Source organism: Anser brachyrhynchus (assembly GCF_964034855.1).
Source record: "Anser brachyrhynchus genome assembly, chromosome: 11".
NCBI classification, from domain to species: Eukaryota; Metazoa; Chordata; class Aves; order Anseriformes; family Anatidae; genus Anser; species Anser brachyrhynchus.
The window spans coordinates 12,316,166-12,335,020 of NC_137706.1; the positions used below are offsets into that span (position 1 = coordinate 12,316,166).

At 42.7% G+C, this 18,855-nt stretch overlaps 1 protein-coding gene across 1 annotated transcript in view; it reads right to left on the reverse strand.

Moving 5' to 3' along the window:
• Positions 1-559: 559 nt before the first annotated feature.
• The window catches only part of HDGFL3 (HDGF like 3), a 37,959-nt gene continuing 19,663 nt past the window's right edge, over positions 560-18,855 (reverse strand). The window contains exons 2-6 of the mRNA XM_080607731.1: positions 15,611-15,687; positions 12,647-12,785; positions 11,173-11,331; positions 9,435-9,581; positions 560-1,923 (exon numbers count right to left, since the gene is read on the reverse strand). Coding sequence (XP_080463857.1) covers positions 1,918-1,923; positions 9,435-9,581; positions 11,173-11,331; positions 12,647-12,785; positions 15,611-15,687 — 528 coding nt within the window. The 3' untranslated portion in view covers positions 560-1,917. The remainder of the gene's footprint in view (positions 1,924-9,434; positions 9,582-11,172; positions 11,332-12,646; positions 12,786-15,610; positions 15,688-18,855) is intronic.

Sequence of the window (18,855 nt, forward strand, 5' to 3'; positions counted from 1 at the left end):
TTTACACTAAAAGCAGTACACTTAGTGCCTTTCTTGCAGATGAGATTAGCTGATACATTTTAGCTGCAAACACTTTATTTTGGGACACTGAATTTTGGGTGTTTTGATTTAGAGAATTTCAGTTTTCTTTTTAAATCTAATCAGTAACAAGAAAGCATCAGCTCATGCGCATGCATGTAGCACTCTACACAAAGGGACTTTCAGAGCAGCAAGAAATTCATGCTTTGATGCTCTCCAGCTGAACACTGAGGTGTAGCCACAGCAGTGCTCAGAGGAGAGAACACATGGTTTTATACCTCCAGCCAAAGGGACAGGTCCAAAATAACCACAACACATCTCAGTCAATGGTTCTTGGTAAAAAAGAACTTAAGCAAGGGTTTCCTTCAAGCACCCAACCTCCCTGGTGTGGACTCCTTCCACGTGTTAGAATTCGGGACAGCTCCAACCCCGTACATCCTCCCAAGAAACCCCCCGAGCTATCGGGCTGTAACAGGACATGCTGTCTCACAGATATTTGAGCCTCCGATGTTACTTCTAATGTTTTTAAAGAAACTTTGAATACATTCAAGGTGAATTTAATAACCTCCTGTTATCCAGAAAAGGCAAAGTACAGAAAAAATAAAGATCTCACCTGCACTTGTATCTATTATGGTCAACTCATGTTAACAGAATGTTTTGCTTTAATACTTGACTTACATTAATACCTCACATTATTACACGTATGAAGCCAAATATGACGCTAACTTAGTTGCTTACAACCTCAAACCTTACTCCCAATACACATTCCAATAAATTTATTCTGTAAAAACAATACATTTTTTTGTTTTCTTTTTGTTTTGTTTTGTGTTTTTTTGTTGTGTTTTTTTTTTTTAAGTTTTTTACAGTAAACTCGTCAACTACAAACCTTGAATACGCAAAAGATGTTCCAAGGACAAGCATAACAAGGATTGATAAAACCAGACTAAATATGTTTCCACAATAAAAGCTGGCATAAAAATAAATAAAAATCTCTATTATCACAATAGCAACAATAATGTACACAGAATAATGGATTTGGAATGCTTACTTACTAGTCTAGTTCTATTTCCAAAAGGAAAAAAAAAGCCAGAATGACAGCATCCTTTTTTAAGCCTTTCATTAATTAAAATTGATGTTTTCTTTTGGTTTCCCATAGGGTTCTATATCACAGTAAGCTTAAAAATGGAAAGCATCCAAATGAATGATTTCAAATTGTGTTGGCATTGGAAAAAATCCTTGTATTAATCTAAAGAAACACAAAAAGACTTTCACTAACTTCACATATAGGAACTAAGTCAGATAGTGTACATTACATCATGATTTTGAGAAGTATTAAGAGTATAACTAGCTAGGTACTTCTAATAAGGAAAGGTATTTTATTACATTATTGAACTTTGTGGTGATCTCAACTGAAAAAGATTTTTCTCTTTTATGTTGTAAACGGATCAAAAATCAAGAAAGTATGGATACAGGGAAATTTAAAATTATGTTTGTAGGTGGAAGAGATTGTAGTATTGTATGAAAGGGACTCGTTTCTACTTGTTTTTTAAAAATGCTGATTTAGAATGATATAATTTGGAGTTACACCTTTTCTGTTTAGAAAAGGAATCTAAACATGTTCAAGTATGCGATATCTTCATAAACCTCAGCCACTGGTAAAGGGCAACTTCATGCAACCAAATAATATGAAAATTGTAAAGTAACCCTTAGAAAAAAGGGTAAAATGTCATTTCTGCAAACACAACAGATAGGAATGTGAATAATGTGCATACAAACTGGGATGCTGCTGATGATACTAATGAACAGATGTGGTGACTCATATCAAATCCAAGAATATTAGACAACCAAACATGTAACCTTCTTGTGTTTTCCCTTAATATTCAGCAGTCATTATGTTGGTTAAGTCTGAAAGAGAAAAAGAAAAAAAAAATCACATTTAAGGTAAGAAAAAGCACGTTGCAACGAACTTGAATATAATTAATGCCTTATTATTCCACTTCAAAGTCACAGGTACAAGCAGTTGCCTGGTCTGTTTAAACACAACTTTTTTTCTAGAGAAGACTGCTTATGTTACATCAACTAAACATACCACTCCAAGATATTAAAGAACCCAGTTTAAAAGTAAACATTTAGGGCTTTATTCAACCAACTCAAGTCATGTATGTGGGTTGTTTTTTGGTTTCCTCAGTCACTTAATTGTAAATCTTGTAGGACACTTCACACGCACAACCGAATCTTGCATTTTCCCACTTGGCTAGGTCACTGACAGGCTTCAAGCAAAAGCTCTGGCACTGCTGTATTCCTGAAGACCTTGTGATGAGAGCGCTCTTTTGTTCAAACAAACGAACACTTAACACGCAAAAGGAAAGGTAAACAGTTTTCATAGCTAAGATGTCTGAATGTTACTTCTGAAAACAAAATAGTTTGGCTTGGAGTTCACTGTAAAGTGATGACAGAAAAGGAAGAAGCTCCCCCTTTATGACCAAGTCAAGGTCAGCTCTTGCTTCCACTGACATCGATGAGAACGGGATCAGACTGTCCTCATGCCATCATGGCAAGTATCTCCCAGTCTCAGTTTCATCACATTAAAGAGAGGCAGCCAAACTCACCTACAGGCACACGGACACGCTACTTTTGCCGAACAATGTGAAGACGCGCAATGCTACGTGACTACCTAGCCCCAGCCAAGATCTCCCTTCTCCTTTGCAAAGAACCCAGGATGTGAATGCTGGCCTACCCACACCCTGACGGACGGAAAAAAACACAACACAAAAGCAGTATGAAGGCACTAGTAATATATCTGGTGTGGTCATCCAAGAAACAATGCCAACATCAAGGAATAAGGGGTAGGAGGGGGACAGGTTAAATCCACTGGGGGTGATGGAATTTTCATTTTACACGGGATCTGAAAGAGAATATGCAAGGAAGGCACTTTAACAGCCCTGCATGAGCAGTTTGCTGCCTAAGTTCCTTCCTGCTCTGGCCCTCATACCTGCTGTGTGTGACACCGCAGCTAGAGCAGGCTGCCCTCCTCTGTCCAAGAGGATCAGAGCGTAACAGCACCCACTTAGCAGCCCCGGGGTCCCAATCTGGTTGCTGCACCTCTGAGCTAAGGGCTCTGCTCAGTCTGGCTTTTCTGTACTACAGGGGGGATGCAAACTGCTGCAGTGCAAACAGTAAGTAATGGAAACCTGCACCTTCCGTGTGGGAGGTCCCGGTACATCCTGACTAACGACACATGATAAGGGATTATTTATTACAAAATGCTCATGCACGTAATGATGTCTTACGAGAAACTGCCCGAGGCCTGCCTCCCCTTGAGAAGTGCAGCGATGGTGCTCATCCACAGCACCGCGCTTCCACTGACCTCTTCTCCCCTGTTTAAGAGTCAATGAGATGATTATTACAGATGCTTTGGAGACATGGCTTGGAGGGGTTCACTGCCACTTCTGTTCCCCTCAGAGGGAGGTGTAGACACCCATAAAGGCAACTACAAATGATTAATCAGTTGAGCCATGCCTTTGACTCCAGTTCTTAACAGCAGCTGCCAGCCAGCTCTGACAGGCAGGATGGGTGTTCAAACAGCCGGTCCCTGCAGCATCCCTCTCAGACCCCGTAAGGAGAGCCGTCCTTTTGGAGTACTAAAGCTTTGCACTTATTAACAACAAGGCCCCTCTGGGCTAACGCCAGCAGACTGAGTAAGCACCCTGCTCACGTGGCACGCTGCGAATGCTAATAGCTGCACTACCCCGTCTCACAGATGTGTCTGTTGAGCCATAGCACAGCACAGGAGGGAGAACAAAGAGCCAGGTATGCAAATCATCCTCTAGTGCTTCAGCAATTTCCAGGAGGCTCTTCCACCACAACACAGGTTTTATCTTCCACATGTGCTCCCAGCTGTCCCTGGAGGCAGCAGAGCTCTTCTCCCCACATACGTGCAGCCCCTGGGATGAGCAGGGCTGCTCGGCAGAACCTGGGCCTCTCGAGGCTCCTTCATCTGCCTGGGCAGCACGCGCTGCCAGCTCCCTCAACGGCCACTGAACAAGGATGCGGCACAGCTGAGCAGTTTCCATGGTCTCCATGGTTTCGCTTCTCTTCAGAAGCAGATCACCTCACATCATCTTTGTTTGAGCACACCACTCGGCTTTACTGTAAGGCAGGGTACAACGTGTGCTGCACTGGCCAACGCTGCTGCACACAGAAGAAACAGCACAGAATCTGGGTGATGCAAGTGAAAGATTGCAGTCAGCAATAAAATGGAGTTTGGAGCTGTAACAGAAGGACTGGGAGTACAGAGAGCAGGGAATAAAGCTAAACCCCCGTATTGCCTTGTTTTGTCTGGCACTGAAAATTCCTTCCATGACAGTACCTGGCAACTCAGCCACCTTTTACTTCAGCTCTTGTTGGATGGGCAGAAGGATAATTATTTACTTGCTTTTTACAGTTGCTGTTATTCCATGTTGGTTTGAGATCAAAATGGTTACAGACTTCAATGCAGACAGAGATGCAAATAGTGTATTTCATCTGTACCAGCTGCTTCAGACATTTATGTCCCCCCTGAGTTACGTCCCATTGCCTTACTGAGCAGTGCTGTTCTGAGCTGCGTGAAGGCAGCAGACAACGCACCTCTTTATGCCAGTTGAGAGTATGTCACTAGTTGGTTTTTACACCAAAATTTTTACTGTGCATTTTTACAACCACTTTTTTGGAGAGGTGAATTTTAATTTACCTAATTCCTGGAAAAAAAAATCAGAAAAACACAGATTCTATTTTAGTTCTCTGGACGAATGCCCACATAATGCTTTTACGTAGAATAGAGCCCTAAATGCTATGCTTTTCATGTTGATAAAACCCCAAAGCTGTTATGCAGTCTAGCCAATGTAATTCTTGAGAAATAACGAAGGAAAAGCTAAGGAACTAAACATCTCAAAACCACATCAGAAATGAACCTGTATTTCTCTGGCCAGTATGGCTGTAACACTTTTCTTTTACAGCAGTAACTGGAATTGTTGCTACCCCACAAACATCACAACAAAAAATATGTCTTGGACACAGGCTGTTTTAAATATGTTCTCCCAATTGCAATAGTATCAGATGGCAGTAATTTTGGACCAGATTTTGATCCCCTTATTCATGCTGGCAAGCAGTTGCCTCCACAAATAGATCCACTGACTCCCATGTTAACTGATTGTCAGTGAGTAAAAAGATCAGAGTCCTTTACCCCACTTCAATATTCTGGGTGTACCGGGACCAAAAAAAATATTTAATTTCCAACAAATCTAGTACTTTTCATAGACTCAGTAATATCATTCACCTCCTGAAAGGCAACCGTGTGCCCCCTCGTATAAAGGGAAAGCAGGCTCACACGAACAGAATGCCTTGCTTACCAAGCCAGTGTCTGGACTAGTAACTAAAATAACAAATACTGAAAGAAAAAATTGCCCCATACCCTAAGTGTTGGCCTTAACATTCAAATACTTCCTTATAAGTTAGAGACTACAGTCAGCTTTCAAATGTCATTTTACGGGTATCCAGAGCATTGAAAGTAAAAAGCGATTTAGGTGTTCAGTTACAACGTTTCAGAGTTATGCCAGCCAAGAACCAAACGCACAAGTCACAAGAGATTTAAATGTGGAATGTAAATCTGCTGCCATGAATTCACTGATTTATGAGCTAATTCTGCACCATAGAAAGTAAACAATACAGAGCCATGAATACCTTTCCACAGGAGTATTCTGTTTATGTGGTATTTTGAGACAGGCAAAACAATTTAGTATTTAACAGCAGAGGACTGCCATGGGGGGTCTGTGACTTGATTTGAGCAAGCTGTGGGATGGTCCGTCTTAGTTAACATATTATTAGTTAATTAATATTAGATAATAAAACCCTGAGGTTCAGGCTTTATATCTTTCTAGCAAGGGAATCAGCCAAACAACAGCAGTGAGGGAAAGAGACTGAAAGAAACAGGTAGTGGTGGCATGATGCAATTATAAGTTGGCTGAGTCTGAGGAAGCTCACATCTTTTCTGATGAGAGTATTTGCACTTCTCAAGAATGGTAGAGAAACTAAGAGATAAGAAAAGAAAAGATAAGAAAAAAAGCAGTTTTGTCAACCCCAGGGATAAAAAAAAATCATGAGTTGAGCCCTTGAAAAGTATGAAATTGGCTGAAAAAAATCATCATAGCTTTGGAAGTAGTTTTATTTGCTCTGGGTTTTGAGTCTTTAGGAAGCCATCACTTCACATTTCTAAGCTTTCCTTTACCACCTGGAGGTTAGAAATTTCATTAAAAAAGTAGAGGTGAAGATGCTCCTGCAATCATTTGACTTCAGCAGTTAACCCTTCAAGAAGATCCCCATAATGCTGAGGTTAAGAGCACGATTAAAAGACAAGGTTCCCTCTGACACGGAGAGGGAAGATGTGCCTTCAGCTTGCAGTCCAGGGATTATAAAACATAACCACTACCTCATTATTATTAAGACAAAAACTCGTGTCTTTTAGCCAGCTGTGCCCGGTCAGACACTGGGAGGTGCAGAACAGCCCTGGGGAGCACTATGCGGGGTGCCTCAGCCCGCAGCCACGGCCCCTCACAGCTTCCACTGCGAGGCCTCTTCCGAGCGGCCAGTCACAGCAGCAAAGCCAGCAGAAGGAAACACGCCTGTCCTTGAGATCTGGGCTCTGAGCTCGTGCTTTCCTCTCCTCTTTGCCTTCACAGCACCTCCCTACGAGCTACCTTGAAACAAGCTCTCTTCTGGTGCCAGTCTCACGAAGCCCCCCGATGCCTTTGGGATCGGGGGCGCGGTCTGCACCCATCTTCATCTCCGCGTGCTCTTGGCGCCATCTTATGGCCGAGCTTCCCGAGCCTGGCGGGCCTCACAGCGCTGCGTGTGAGGGGGAAGCCCATTTTCTTCACACTGGGCATTACCGGTCCTGTGCTCCCCTCACAGCCTAAGCGATTTTAAAGACATTTTTAAAGGATTTCACCTACGACCGTGTCTTCTATCTGACCTGGATGTGGTTCGGATTAGTGGGTATGGACAACAGGACTGCATCCCAACTCTGAAGGCATGCGTTGGCCTTTTCCACCTTCCTTTTTATAGGAGAGAAGCCTGAGTGTGTGGGCCGGAGGAGCCCGGGGCCCCCTGGCAGAACATGGCTGCAGGACAGCCGGCCCTGCACCCACAAAGCAACTAGCCAGGAGCTACAGAGTGACCGCCTGTTTAATGCAAACCGAAAAAAAAATCTTGATTCCTCTTTCCCCAAGTGCCTTGTGCCTGATTAAAGATACTTTCTAAAAAGACACCTGGTCTGGCTTTGAGGACGCCGAGAGATGGAGTGTCTCCTCGTGGTCCTGAGAGAGAACTGCACTGCAAATGCAGAAGAGGTTTTACATGTGAAATGCTGAGTCTGCAGCAGAAATGGGCCCAAGGTAAAATATTTGGATCAGGATGTGAATTCCTGCAAACCTGGCGGTACTTTGATCTTCAGTTGCCCTCAAAACCACCTCTTCTTGCACCTGCTACTAAAACTTCACCTTTCCCATAATATTAAAAGCATCAGAGGTCTAGTTAAAGACTGGTCATTGATGCGTGATGTCGAGCCTGAATGCTGGGGTTGCAGAAGTCAGAGCAGAGTGAACTCCTCACATGGGTACAGTGTTTACTGTGAATATTTCTGCAGAGTTCATGCTGGCAGGCAGGGCGCAGAGACTGTTGACTGCGTTTCAGCACAGGGGCTGAGATATCTGCAGTCCTGAAAACACTGCAGAGCAGAACAGCATTTAGCACGCTGGGCTCTTAAACCCAGCAGCTACAAGCATGTCACATACAGAAGGAAGCGCTATATGAATATCACCAGCCACAGAGCCAACACTCTGTGGGACTTTTTAGCCACTTAATCTGTGACTGACCTAACTCAGTAAGCATTTGGTCCTTACAAGGAGAACATGCCTGAAGTTCACAGACATCCCCTGTCATTGCTGCAAACATGGGAAACAAAGCAGGCCCTCCTGAACCTCAGACCACCTGCCTCAGGACTCCTGCCACCTCAGACGGAGCTCACGGCCAGGTTTTTCACACAAATACCTCTCTGAGGATATGGAAGTGTCACAGGGTTCACTAACCAGAACATGGCCAACACACACACTGTGCACTCACCACACGCATCAGCCCTAAACTCTCAGGTTATGTGGGTGAGGTGCTGGGAAGGCATAGCTGGGTGCAGTGGCTCCTTGCACCCGTCTCTGGCTCAGGCCAGCTGCTCCTTCAGAGTGAACGAGAGGGTCCAGGCCCCAGGAGCCACATACCAAAGTCTTCCTAAGGCAAAGAGCCACAAAACAGACACTCAGTACCTCAGACAGACAAGGGGACAGGAAGCTCTGGGAGGAGTCTTAAGCATGAGTTGACAGCAGCTCCCCAGAGGTTGTGTTTTGTGAGAAAGGGTTGAGGCTGAGCATGCAGCTGGGTGCTAAGGCACCTCGGCAATGTCAGATGAGAGCCTGGGCTGGCTGGCTCCCTCCCACACCTGGGAATTCGTGTCACTCAGCAGCTCCAGTGACAGCCCGGCCCGGCTGCTGGCCACGTGGCAGGGCCTTGGCATGGGAACCAGAAAAGAACTGGTTCTGAGAGGAGCTGTAAGTGCTGGAGCACGGAGGCTTGTGTTGCTCTAAAGGCACAGAAATAGTACTGGTTGTTAAAGGTGGCTGACGGTTAACCAATTCCCATGCCAATACCCTGCTTAGCAGCCTTCCTTTCCGTTGCTGTGGTCACAAGAAAATAATACTGACACAAGCACACAACTGACACAAACACACAAGGAGTGTCTGAAGCTGCATACAACTATATATACACTATCTATATAATTATATGTATGTACTTTTATACCATTATCTACAGCAGACCCTTTCCTTGGAAGATCCTATCCCAAGCCAGGATCTTCCCTAAAACCCAAAGTATACAGACTCTATAACGCACGCAGGAAACCTCGTGAACTCTAAAGAAGTCAGTGGGATTTACACAGGTTTCAAACAAGTGTGAAAGGATAAGCAGGCTCCCACTGTTTAGTGAGCCAAAATGCATTGTGCAAACAGTCTGATTCTGCTCTCACATCAGTTTTGTATCATTCCAGCTCATGGTTTTCAAAAGTTACTCTCAGCTGACATCCACGCAAGTGTTGGAACAAAACAGTGCTTATAGTATCTTTTCTCATTCAGTCATTTCCCTAGAGCAAAATCTGTACCGGGGAGAAAATAGAAGAGAAACCCCATGTTTCTGTTCTAGACACATTCTGAGCACTTAAACACAATATGGAAAGATCTGCACATGGTACACACACTGCGGCACAATACCTTTCACCCCTAACTTCAGAGCCCTGTGGTAGCAAAGTGCATGTGAAGTGAATTATATTAATGAAAGATTACCCCTTCACTGGTTTTCTGCAAATCTGAAGAAGTGTTTCTTGTGTCATTGCCTGCGTCCCCAGCATCAGAGCTGCTCTTATTTTCTTCCTCTTTGCAGTCCTTATCATCTTCATCTCCAGGAGATTTCCGTGACTGCTTGGAGGATTTCTAAAATGATTGACAACAAAGTTATAAAGCAAAAACAAAGCTTCAGCCATAGAAAGACATCTTTGTAACATATCTGCAATGCTGCCTGATCATGTGCTTCATTGTTCAAGGTGAATACTGGGTAGGAAATGCAGGGTGAAAAGTGTTTTTCAGATTAAGTAGCTGGAGCAAAAGGAGATATTCTCTGTTCAACACAGGCTGGCAGCGCAGTTGACTGTAAGACAGACACAGTAATAGGAGGTGGGTATTAGTGTTGGGTCACCTGTTGTAGGTTTTGCTAGTTAATGAAACAGATGGTGCCAGCTTGACAAAAGTTTTGATTAAACACAGAGATGTAAAATGAGAATAACATTAGCAGAACTGCTTTCCATAGTTTTTTTAGTGCTGTCAGCTTTAATATATTAACATTAAAGCCATGTGGAACCAATATATCTTTCCTGCTCCCTTTATGTTATGCAATTCTACAGTACAAAAGGATAAATTGTGGCATTAAGCCACCATTTTCCTAATCCTCTGTTTGCCCAGAGTCTTCTGGAAAGAAGATGGTAGGCCAGACCTGAATTTCTAATGTAAAACACACAAAGAGGGTGAAATTACTTAAAACGTTTTGTTCAGTAGATGAACCACAAAAACTCTTGCTCCCCCCCACCCCCCCCCCCCCAAATTAAGCCTGGATTAGATTGTCTACTTGCTCCTTTTCATTTCATTTATTTTTCACTTTCAGAAGAATAACATGAATGTGAAGGAGTGTGACTGCCACACCTTCCACCATTTTTTAAGCAAAGGACAGACCTGGAGGTGTGCACGGAGCTGGAGAAGTGACTATAATGTCACTCCCTATCACCCAGGTGACAAGAGGAATGTATTTGATCCCCAAATTGTCACGTACATAGGTGATTACATTGACCAGCCATTATAAGGCAGTCTGAGACCCACTACTCTTAGCTTTCTTATCTATGCTGTTACTCAGATATTCACAGGGTAGGCAGACACTATAATGTAAGTCTTTTATCTACTAATTAAGTACCCTACTAAAGAATTAGTTCTTTCTCTCTCCCATTCTGTATCCTGTACTGAAGTATTTTAAGCACAACTATAGCAGGAGCAACTGAGCCCATCTGACCCTACCCTACCATTTGTTATGGTATCTTGGGCATTCACACTGGAGATGGGAGAGGTAATCTTGAATTCTCCCAGACAGGGACCAACCTTAAGCTCATGTCTCCCAGAAGGCACACTCCTAAAGCATTTTTATTGTTCTTTATGTGGAACTCCCTATCTAAGCTTATCGAATTTCTCAATTTCTTCAAGATCTGAGAACCCTGAGGCTAACTTTGCATGGATTTTCTTTCCAGATCTTCTGAACTCCTTCCCATCCTTATGCCTTCTAAAAGCATGGGCACAAGAACAGGGCAGAGTATTTCAACTGCTGTCTCACCAAGGCTGTCTACAACAGCAAGGGCCCATTTGAACACCATCATTACAGTACTGGAATCAAAACACTGAAGAAGGAAGGACAGATAGCCACAAGGCACATAGTGTCTTGGTTATTAATGCATATGGGTAACAATAGAAAAACTCAGAAGATAACCTTTGAAGTGTAGGATTTTTTTCGTTTTGAGCCTGCTTTTTCATTCTTTCTTTTGCCTTTTCCATCCTCTTCTACCCGATCACCTTCCTCCTCACTACTGGCATCTGCTGTATTTCCTCCTTCTCCCTCAGTTTCTGATGAGCTCTGTTGCTGAATTGCCTTTAAAGTAACAATAATGTTAATAATAATAATATAAACAACAAAAATATCACAAAAATCTACCACTTAATTTTTGTTCTGTATTTACAGAGAAACACTGGGAATAAATAGCTTGCGCTTTAAATGTTCTAGACAGGAGGAGCCCAGGTTATTCTTACAATTACCAAGAAAGAGGGCTGTAAAGGTAATTTTCTCAGCCATCATTTGAAAACAGTTATCAGATGCAGATCATGGGATAGTATGTTCTGAAGGATTTAAACAGATACAGAAGATCTGATAACAGAAGTGCATTTGCTAGAGAACTAAGGGTTGTTCAGTGGAGAGATCTGGCATGTTCCTTTTTGGGCAAAACTATGGAAACTTCTAGACTTTGGCTGCATATAGGACAGACTTATTCAGGAGAAAAGATGGCCGTTACAAACTCCCTCAAAGGGCAAGACCTTTGTCTTAGGAAAAAGCAAACACTGACCAGAAGGCTGAGAGCTCTTTGACAGTTCATCTCCCACAGACTATTCACGAGATTTTTTTTAAATCCGCAAGTGTATGCAAAACATCTGTAGGGCTGAAAATGTGAAACAGGAACAGAGAGAGGCAGCAGCTTGTCTGCAGGTGGTCCGTATCTTTGGTTTGTAAGGTTTTGTGCTAATAATGTAATAGGTGTTCGCCGTCTTTTGGAGGTGATTTCTACCTTCAAAGGACCACACTTTTTTAACGAGCTAAGTTCTCTGGTTTTATACAGCCCACCGACAACACTGACTACTCTTCTCCCTCCCCAGCTGCACTCACTTTTTGCTCCTGATATCCAACAGGGAGAGCTGTTGTACAGCAGCTATTATCTGGTAACAGCAGCCCAAACCTCCACCTTCTCACCCCTCACTACTTTGGCAGTGGCGTCCTATGTGTTATACATACCAATGTAAAAATCAAAAGTGCAGTGACCTTAAGGTTTGTGTAAAATACACTGAACTTGATATAAAAATAAACAACAGAAAGAAGAAGTCACGTTTATAGTGGAGTAAACAAAACCTTCAATTTTTAATTCAGTTAAATCTGCTGCAGAACTTTCCACTTCACCACCCCAGAATATCACAGAAAGCAAAGGGCCCTGCAGTATGATTAAAGTTCAATTTGTCACACGGTGCAGGACCACAGTTGTCTTTATATTATACGATTACACTTTAATCACCAGCTGAGAAACTTTCTAGCTCCACCAAAACCAGGACCTTCCATCATCACTCATACAGTGTTTACATAGATAAGAAGTCTTCAAAGAAAATAAGAAAGATAAGGAGGAATAGAAGTGAAACCCATTTACCTGATATCCAGTAAACTTTACTCCAGGGTTGTTTTCTATTTCCCACAGGCCTTCATTAAATCCTTTTCGTTTGTTCGACTTCCCAAACTTATCTTTATATTCTTTATATGGGAAGAGGTCTTTGGGCCCCAGGAACGCACTGCATTTTAACAGAGGTAGCATTCAAAAAAGGACTTAAATTCCTCCTCTTCAAATTAAAAACATTAACAGTGCAAATGTTTTCCCTATTCTTCTGCTCATTCCATCATTGTGTTTTTCATTTTTATTTATTTATTTATTTATTTACCACTGGCTTTGAGTTACTGCTGTGAGTCTGATTTTATGGATTGGCTCACCATTCCAATGTTTGATGTTGCAAAACCATACTGTGTCTCTCTAGAAACAACTAAAACGAGTCTCATTTATTATATTAACTACTGCTGGGAACTGGCACTTGAACAGTTTATGAAAGGGATTATATGACGTAATTGCCTGCAACAGCAAGGGACCAAACTTCCAATCCTATGTGTTACAAATCCAGAAAGGCCTAAAAATAATACCATATGAAAAGCTAAAGCATTTAAGGAATGCCCAGAACCCATGAGCAAAAAACTTATCCCTTGTACCACTACACAGAAAAAGCAGTGGCACTTAGTATTATTTATACTGTAAGCCTGGGAGCATCTTCCATGGATTAAGCCCCCCACATACCAGATTCTGTGCAAACACAATAAAAATGTTCTCTTTCCCAAAACTCTTATAATATAAGACAAGAAACAATGGGTGAGTATAGGCAGATGAGTAATACAAGGAAACAATGAGACACAGGGTGCTTGTGGCCAAATTGGTTTTTAGACAGCACAGCAAAGCGGGGATTTTGTGCTCTGCCACTGCATGTCAGCTACGCACTGCACCAACTAATTTCAAGCACAGGCACCACAACGCAGGGAAAAATAATAATAACCAAAAAGACTGGTAATTTATCCTACTTTTACATAATTTACAGTAAAGTTCTATGTTCTTATGTAAAACTGAAGAAAGTATAATTTCCTTTTCACTGTTTGACTATATCTGGTGTGTTTACTATGCTCTGTATCACAGTACTGGGATGCCTAATCATACATTAAATTAAAAACAGTGAAGGCAAAAAAAAACCAACAATACTTCATTCCCACATGGAAGATTCCATGTCACCAATGACCAGAGCTGAGCATGTCACATTGTCCCTCACTATAATCACCGTCCTACTTTCCTGATGATCTCTGCAATTGAAGTTAACTCTGTGGTCTCTACTGTCACAGGATCTCAGAGCTCCACCTCTCAAAATGCATTTAGTCTCATAACATCATCGCGAGATAGGGAAGTTGCCCATTCTTGCACATGGGCTTCTGAGGCACAGAGATCTGCCCAAGATCAATAAGAACAGTTCTAACACAAATAACAAAGGAAAACCTTATGAAATTTACCAGGACCTACCTTAATTTAGCTCAACAGTAAAGCATGGAAATGTTTCTACAGTCTTTTATGTATGGTAAACACTGAAGAAGCGTCCACTTCTTTGAAATACATTCATTGCCACTGGGAGAGTATAACAGTTTTCACTACTCTGCTATAAAACTCATAAGCTGCAAACTACAGTTCATTTTTAGCTGTTATGCTTCTTAAATTATTAAGGTAGTAAGTATGAAATGCTTTCCTGTGTCAGATGTTATAGTCAGATCACAGGCTAATAAAATCCAAAACAGAAGAGATTAGCAGTCTGGGATTCATTCATTTCAGAATAATAGTGGTCAGATTTCTTTTTCTCAAAATGTTTCTAAGAAAAATGTTTTCATTAAGAAAAAATAAAATTACATTTTGGTTTCTGATTTTGAGGCATCATAAGTTTATTTTAGCTTATCCTTATTCTTTTTAGATTATTACATGACGACAGTAGCAGTAGATCACAATATATCAAAATATCAGACTTTCATTACAGCAACAGTAGGAAATATTTTAACTAGAAGAGAGGCTATTTTGATGTTGATGAAGCAGAAGCTGTCCTTAAAGATTTTAAAAATGAAACATGATGCATGAGCTATGGGCCTTATTATGTTCTGGAAAAACATTAAAATTCAAAAACAATAATTTGTGGATAAAACTTTAAACCTCTAAAACTGAATTTAAAATGTCATCAGAATTTCATTTTTTCATGTTTCCATTTCTTAAGGAATTCTAGAAAATATGTTGCCTGCAAGTGGGGAAGGAAAAGCTTTAAAATGTAAACATTTCATGCAAAATGGAATGGAAATTATGATTTAAAAAAACAGAACAAAACTCAAAAACTAGCTCAGACACAATTTCAAATAGACTAGAGGCTGGTTAAATTGTAATGTTGAAAGTCTGTACTTTGTAGCAATTACTATGAGACCTAACTTACTTACCCTGTCTGTTCTGATCCCTTCTCTCCCTACGAGGTCAGCCAGCTCTGTTCTTCCATCACTTCTGAGAGCTCTAGCCTACAATATCCCCAGCACAAATCTCAAAGGAATGCATACATTTCAAAGCTATGTGAGGCTTGCGTGAGACTCCGGGGTCTGCTTCCTTTCATTTTACCAACTACTAAACGAGTTCTCACACAGGACAAGAACCCAAACATGCCCGAATACAACAGGCTGGTCTCTGCTATTATGTATACCCAAGTATAAAAGTTTTGTCCCTGCATCTCAGTTCACGTGATCCTGTAACAAATTTATGCCAACACTTTACAAGAAACACAGAAACTGATTATTATTTATCCTTAGACCATGGTATAACATCCACACAGCAGCATTCATGCCTACTTTCAGGTTTCACTCTTGTATGTTAACACAAATAAGCTAGGCTCGTAGGACCTCTCTCTAGTCTCCCAGTGGCTTCAGGTAGGATTTGTTACAATAAAATCTGTGGAGATGACATTAGCTGAAGTGGAAGAAGACGTTTCAAAGATTGCGTTCATTCACTTACGTTTCATGAGTCCCGAAAAAGAAGATGGGGTATTTATTGGCTGGAGGCTTCACAGCTCCTTCAGGGAGTTCATCAATCTGTAGGACAGAAATGGACACAAGATTACTACAAATGTGGTGCCCCTCATCCCAGAATCCCCACCAAGCCACGGGAGCGCTGGAACAGGTACCCCGCATCCCCGGGGGGACCCCTGTGTGCAGGGGTGGGAAGGGGAGACGGCTGTTGGTTTTCAGGCAGGCCGCTCAGCATACTTAGTATCAACAAATGTCAGCATATGACAGAAACACTTCAGGGAGACACCAGAAGACCAACGAGCAGACAAAAAGTTCTGTTGATTTCATTTCATGGCCATTATAACACATGAAGGCAATAAAATCAAGCCCGCTTAATTTAAGTGTTAAACTTGGATACTGCCTCATCAAAGGCACCGAAGCCCAGAGGGTAACGCTGTCTGTCTCACATGGCCACCTAAATAACTTCTGTAATAAATGGGGAACAGATGGCATCTCTGAGACTCTGGAGCAGGAAAACCAGACCAGCTCACACTGGTGCTTCCTGGTGGTCGTGGTGTTACCCAATGTAAAATGTGTAACGCACACCAGGAGGAGAGTCTGGCACTCTCCTTCCCCTGGCGTGTCCTAACAACTGCTTTAGGCCACCATTTTCGCTGTGTGCTCCACCTCTTCTTTCAAGTTTTCTCCCTGTCCTCGTATTTCTCAAGATACGGCTGCACAGCAGCTAAGGGAAGGGTGGCAAGGATGCTCTCCTGAGAAACAGCAAGGAACTGGGACTGGGACAATGCCCCCGGCTCAGAAGTGCCTGGACTCTAGACTTGTGCCTTTGAGCAAGGGCACTGATCACAGGGCCCAGGTAGGCCCAGGGCTCGGTCTTGTCCATACCCATTTCAGTCTTCTGTGACAGAGTAACGGAGCCCAGGTGCCTGCCCACATCAACCAGAAACACAGAGCAGCTTTACATAAGCTCTGAATGCCTGCCTTACCAAAAATGGCACTTTGGAGCATACGTGGGCGTCTAAAACTAAGTGTCCAGAGAACTCTCTGACTAAGAAAAGAGAGCCTAATGAATCCAGACAACTACAGGGCAACACCGGAGAGCAGGTGAATGGCTTGCTGCCTCTCAGGCAACTCGGTCTCAACATAAGCACATTGAATCCTGCCAAATGTCACTGGAATTGAAAGCTAGGTGCTGACATACCAGTGCTATAAGAAATCTGCTCTTCAGTGCAGCAAGGAGAGGCAACCTGCATGTTTTCACTCAGGAGGCCAGGCCCACATGTGCTTTTCTTCTCTCTTCCTGCCAAAGGACCCCAAACACTGAATTCTTGTTGATTAATAAACACCAGATTGTTTTCAAAGGATGTTCTCTTTCACTGTAAAGCATCTGCTGGCTACGTAGCTCTCAAAGGAGCATGAGCTCTGATACCAATTCAAGTCCGTTTGGACTTGCTGAAAGGACGCCAGTAGGGGACAGTTGAAACAGAGACACATTTGGAGCATCACAGGCCTCCTTTCTGCGAAAGAAATGGGTGCCTAGTGCCTAGGCAGACTATTCTCTGAGTTATGCCTAAATCGGGGGCTGTACAAGCACACCCAGACCATCCCCTGTCCCTTTCCTGAGGCATGACCCAGGAGTGCAGCAGCTGCCACCCAGCAGTGGGTGGCGGGGCCATGTCACTGTGCTGGCATGGGCTGCAGGAGACGATCCGTGCCTTGTGGACAAGGCAGCTACACACCTTTCATGTAACAAAGCCAATGAATTAATAAATAAAAGGAGAATTTATAAGCATATAAAGGGAAGATACACACTGGTGGAAGATGGAGGCTTGCATTCGGTTTCAGTTCAGCTGTGTAAAAGCAGGAACAGGAACAACACGACAAGCTGTTCGGGGTCCTCTTCATCACCAGGAGTATCCAGGGGAAAGAGTGCCAAAGATATTTTCCCAGAACTCATTATTTTCTGACATTCACTATTTGTTTTTAAGTAAGTGCCCACAATGTGATTATTGGCTCAGTAATTCATGATTTAAATACAGGTATTAGACTGTAACGGTGAAAGAAAGTATGAAGGGGAAAACACTGCAGCTCACTTTACAAGCTGATAGCAAATCAGGGAGATAATGCATCCCACTCTATAATACAACATATGCTTGCTTAAAGCTGGAAGTATCTACATTTTGGACGAACAAAGGCTATGCTGGCAGTTTACCAAGTACTGGGGTAATACACCTCAACTGTCTGAATGCCATAGCTGTCTTCCCCTTCATTATGACAAGGATGATGTCCAAAGAGAGACGAGATCCCAGAAAAATGTGGACTCCTGTGACCGAGACAAACAATGTCTGCTGGGACTAGACTGAGAATCTCATTTGGTTGCTTGAAATATGGAGCCAGCTCTGGGCTGCATTACAGAACAGCGCAGTCCAGTTACTGTCTCAGCCCTTTAAGAATTTCTCATGAAATAAAGCTAACAGCTGTAAATGATCAGTAATGCGGAGGAATGAAGACATGCTTAGCAGGGAATGCTGACCAGAAGGGAAGGGGGATCTTAGATCGCACAATGTGCTACGCTCCAAAGCAGTGAGGATCTTCTCCTAAGCAACGTCCCAAGTGCAGTTAAGCCCCATGTCATATTCCCAGCAACTCTGACCACTAGCTAAGGAGCAGCACCAAACACAGTAAAGGACAGCACAGGCATCTGTCACGCAGCTCACCTGCTCCCCATTTTGTGGCATATTTCTTTATTCATCCGAGTATCCCCCTTGACTATGTATCATCGCAGGAAACCATAAAAAAGCTTTTCATAGCTTTTGAAAGTTGGCATAGACATACAAACACATGCAGTATAAATCTGCACTAAACAGCTCAAGGATAGGCTGATAATGCTCCCACTCTAACGTTGCACTGTGCAGCTGAGGTCGAGACTTGTCCTGCCTTTGCTGATTTTGCTGCGAGCTCCCCAGCTCTCAGGCTTATGTCTTTAGTATTATAATGAGGTCAAAATATGAAGCGACAATGTTATCTTATAGCATTTTAAATCTGTGGCAAGAACTCTAGGGAATTTAGGGAAGGATGAGACCCTTTCTGCCATTAGGAAAGATCTCTTTTTGCCTGTTTCGCCAGAATCCCTGCATTAGAGACCAGGAGAAGCGAGCTTTGCACACCCCATCCATTCCCAGCAAAACCACTTTAGCCCTCCATGAACGCCGAGGCTCTAAGTGCTTATTT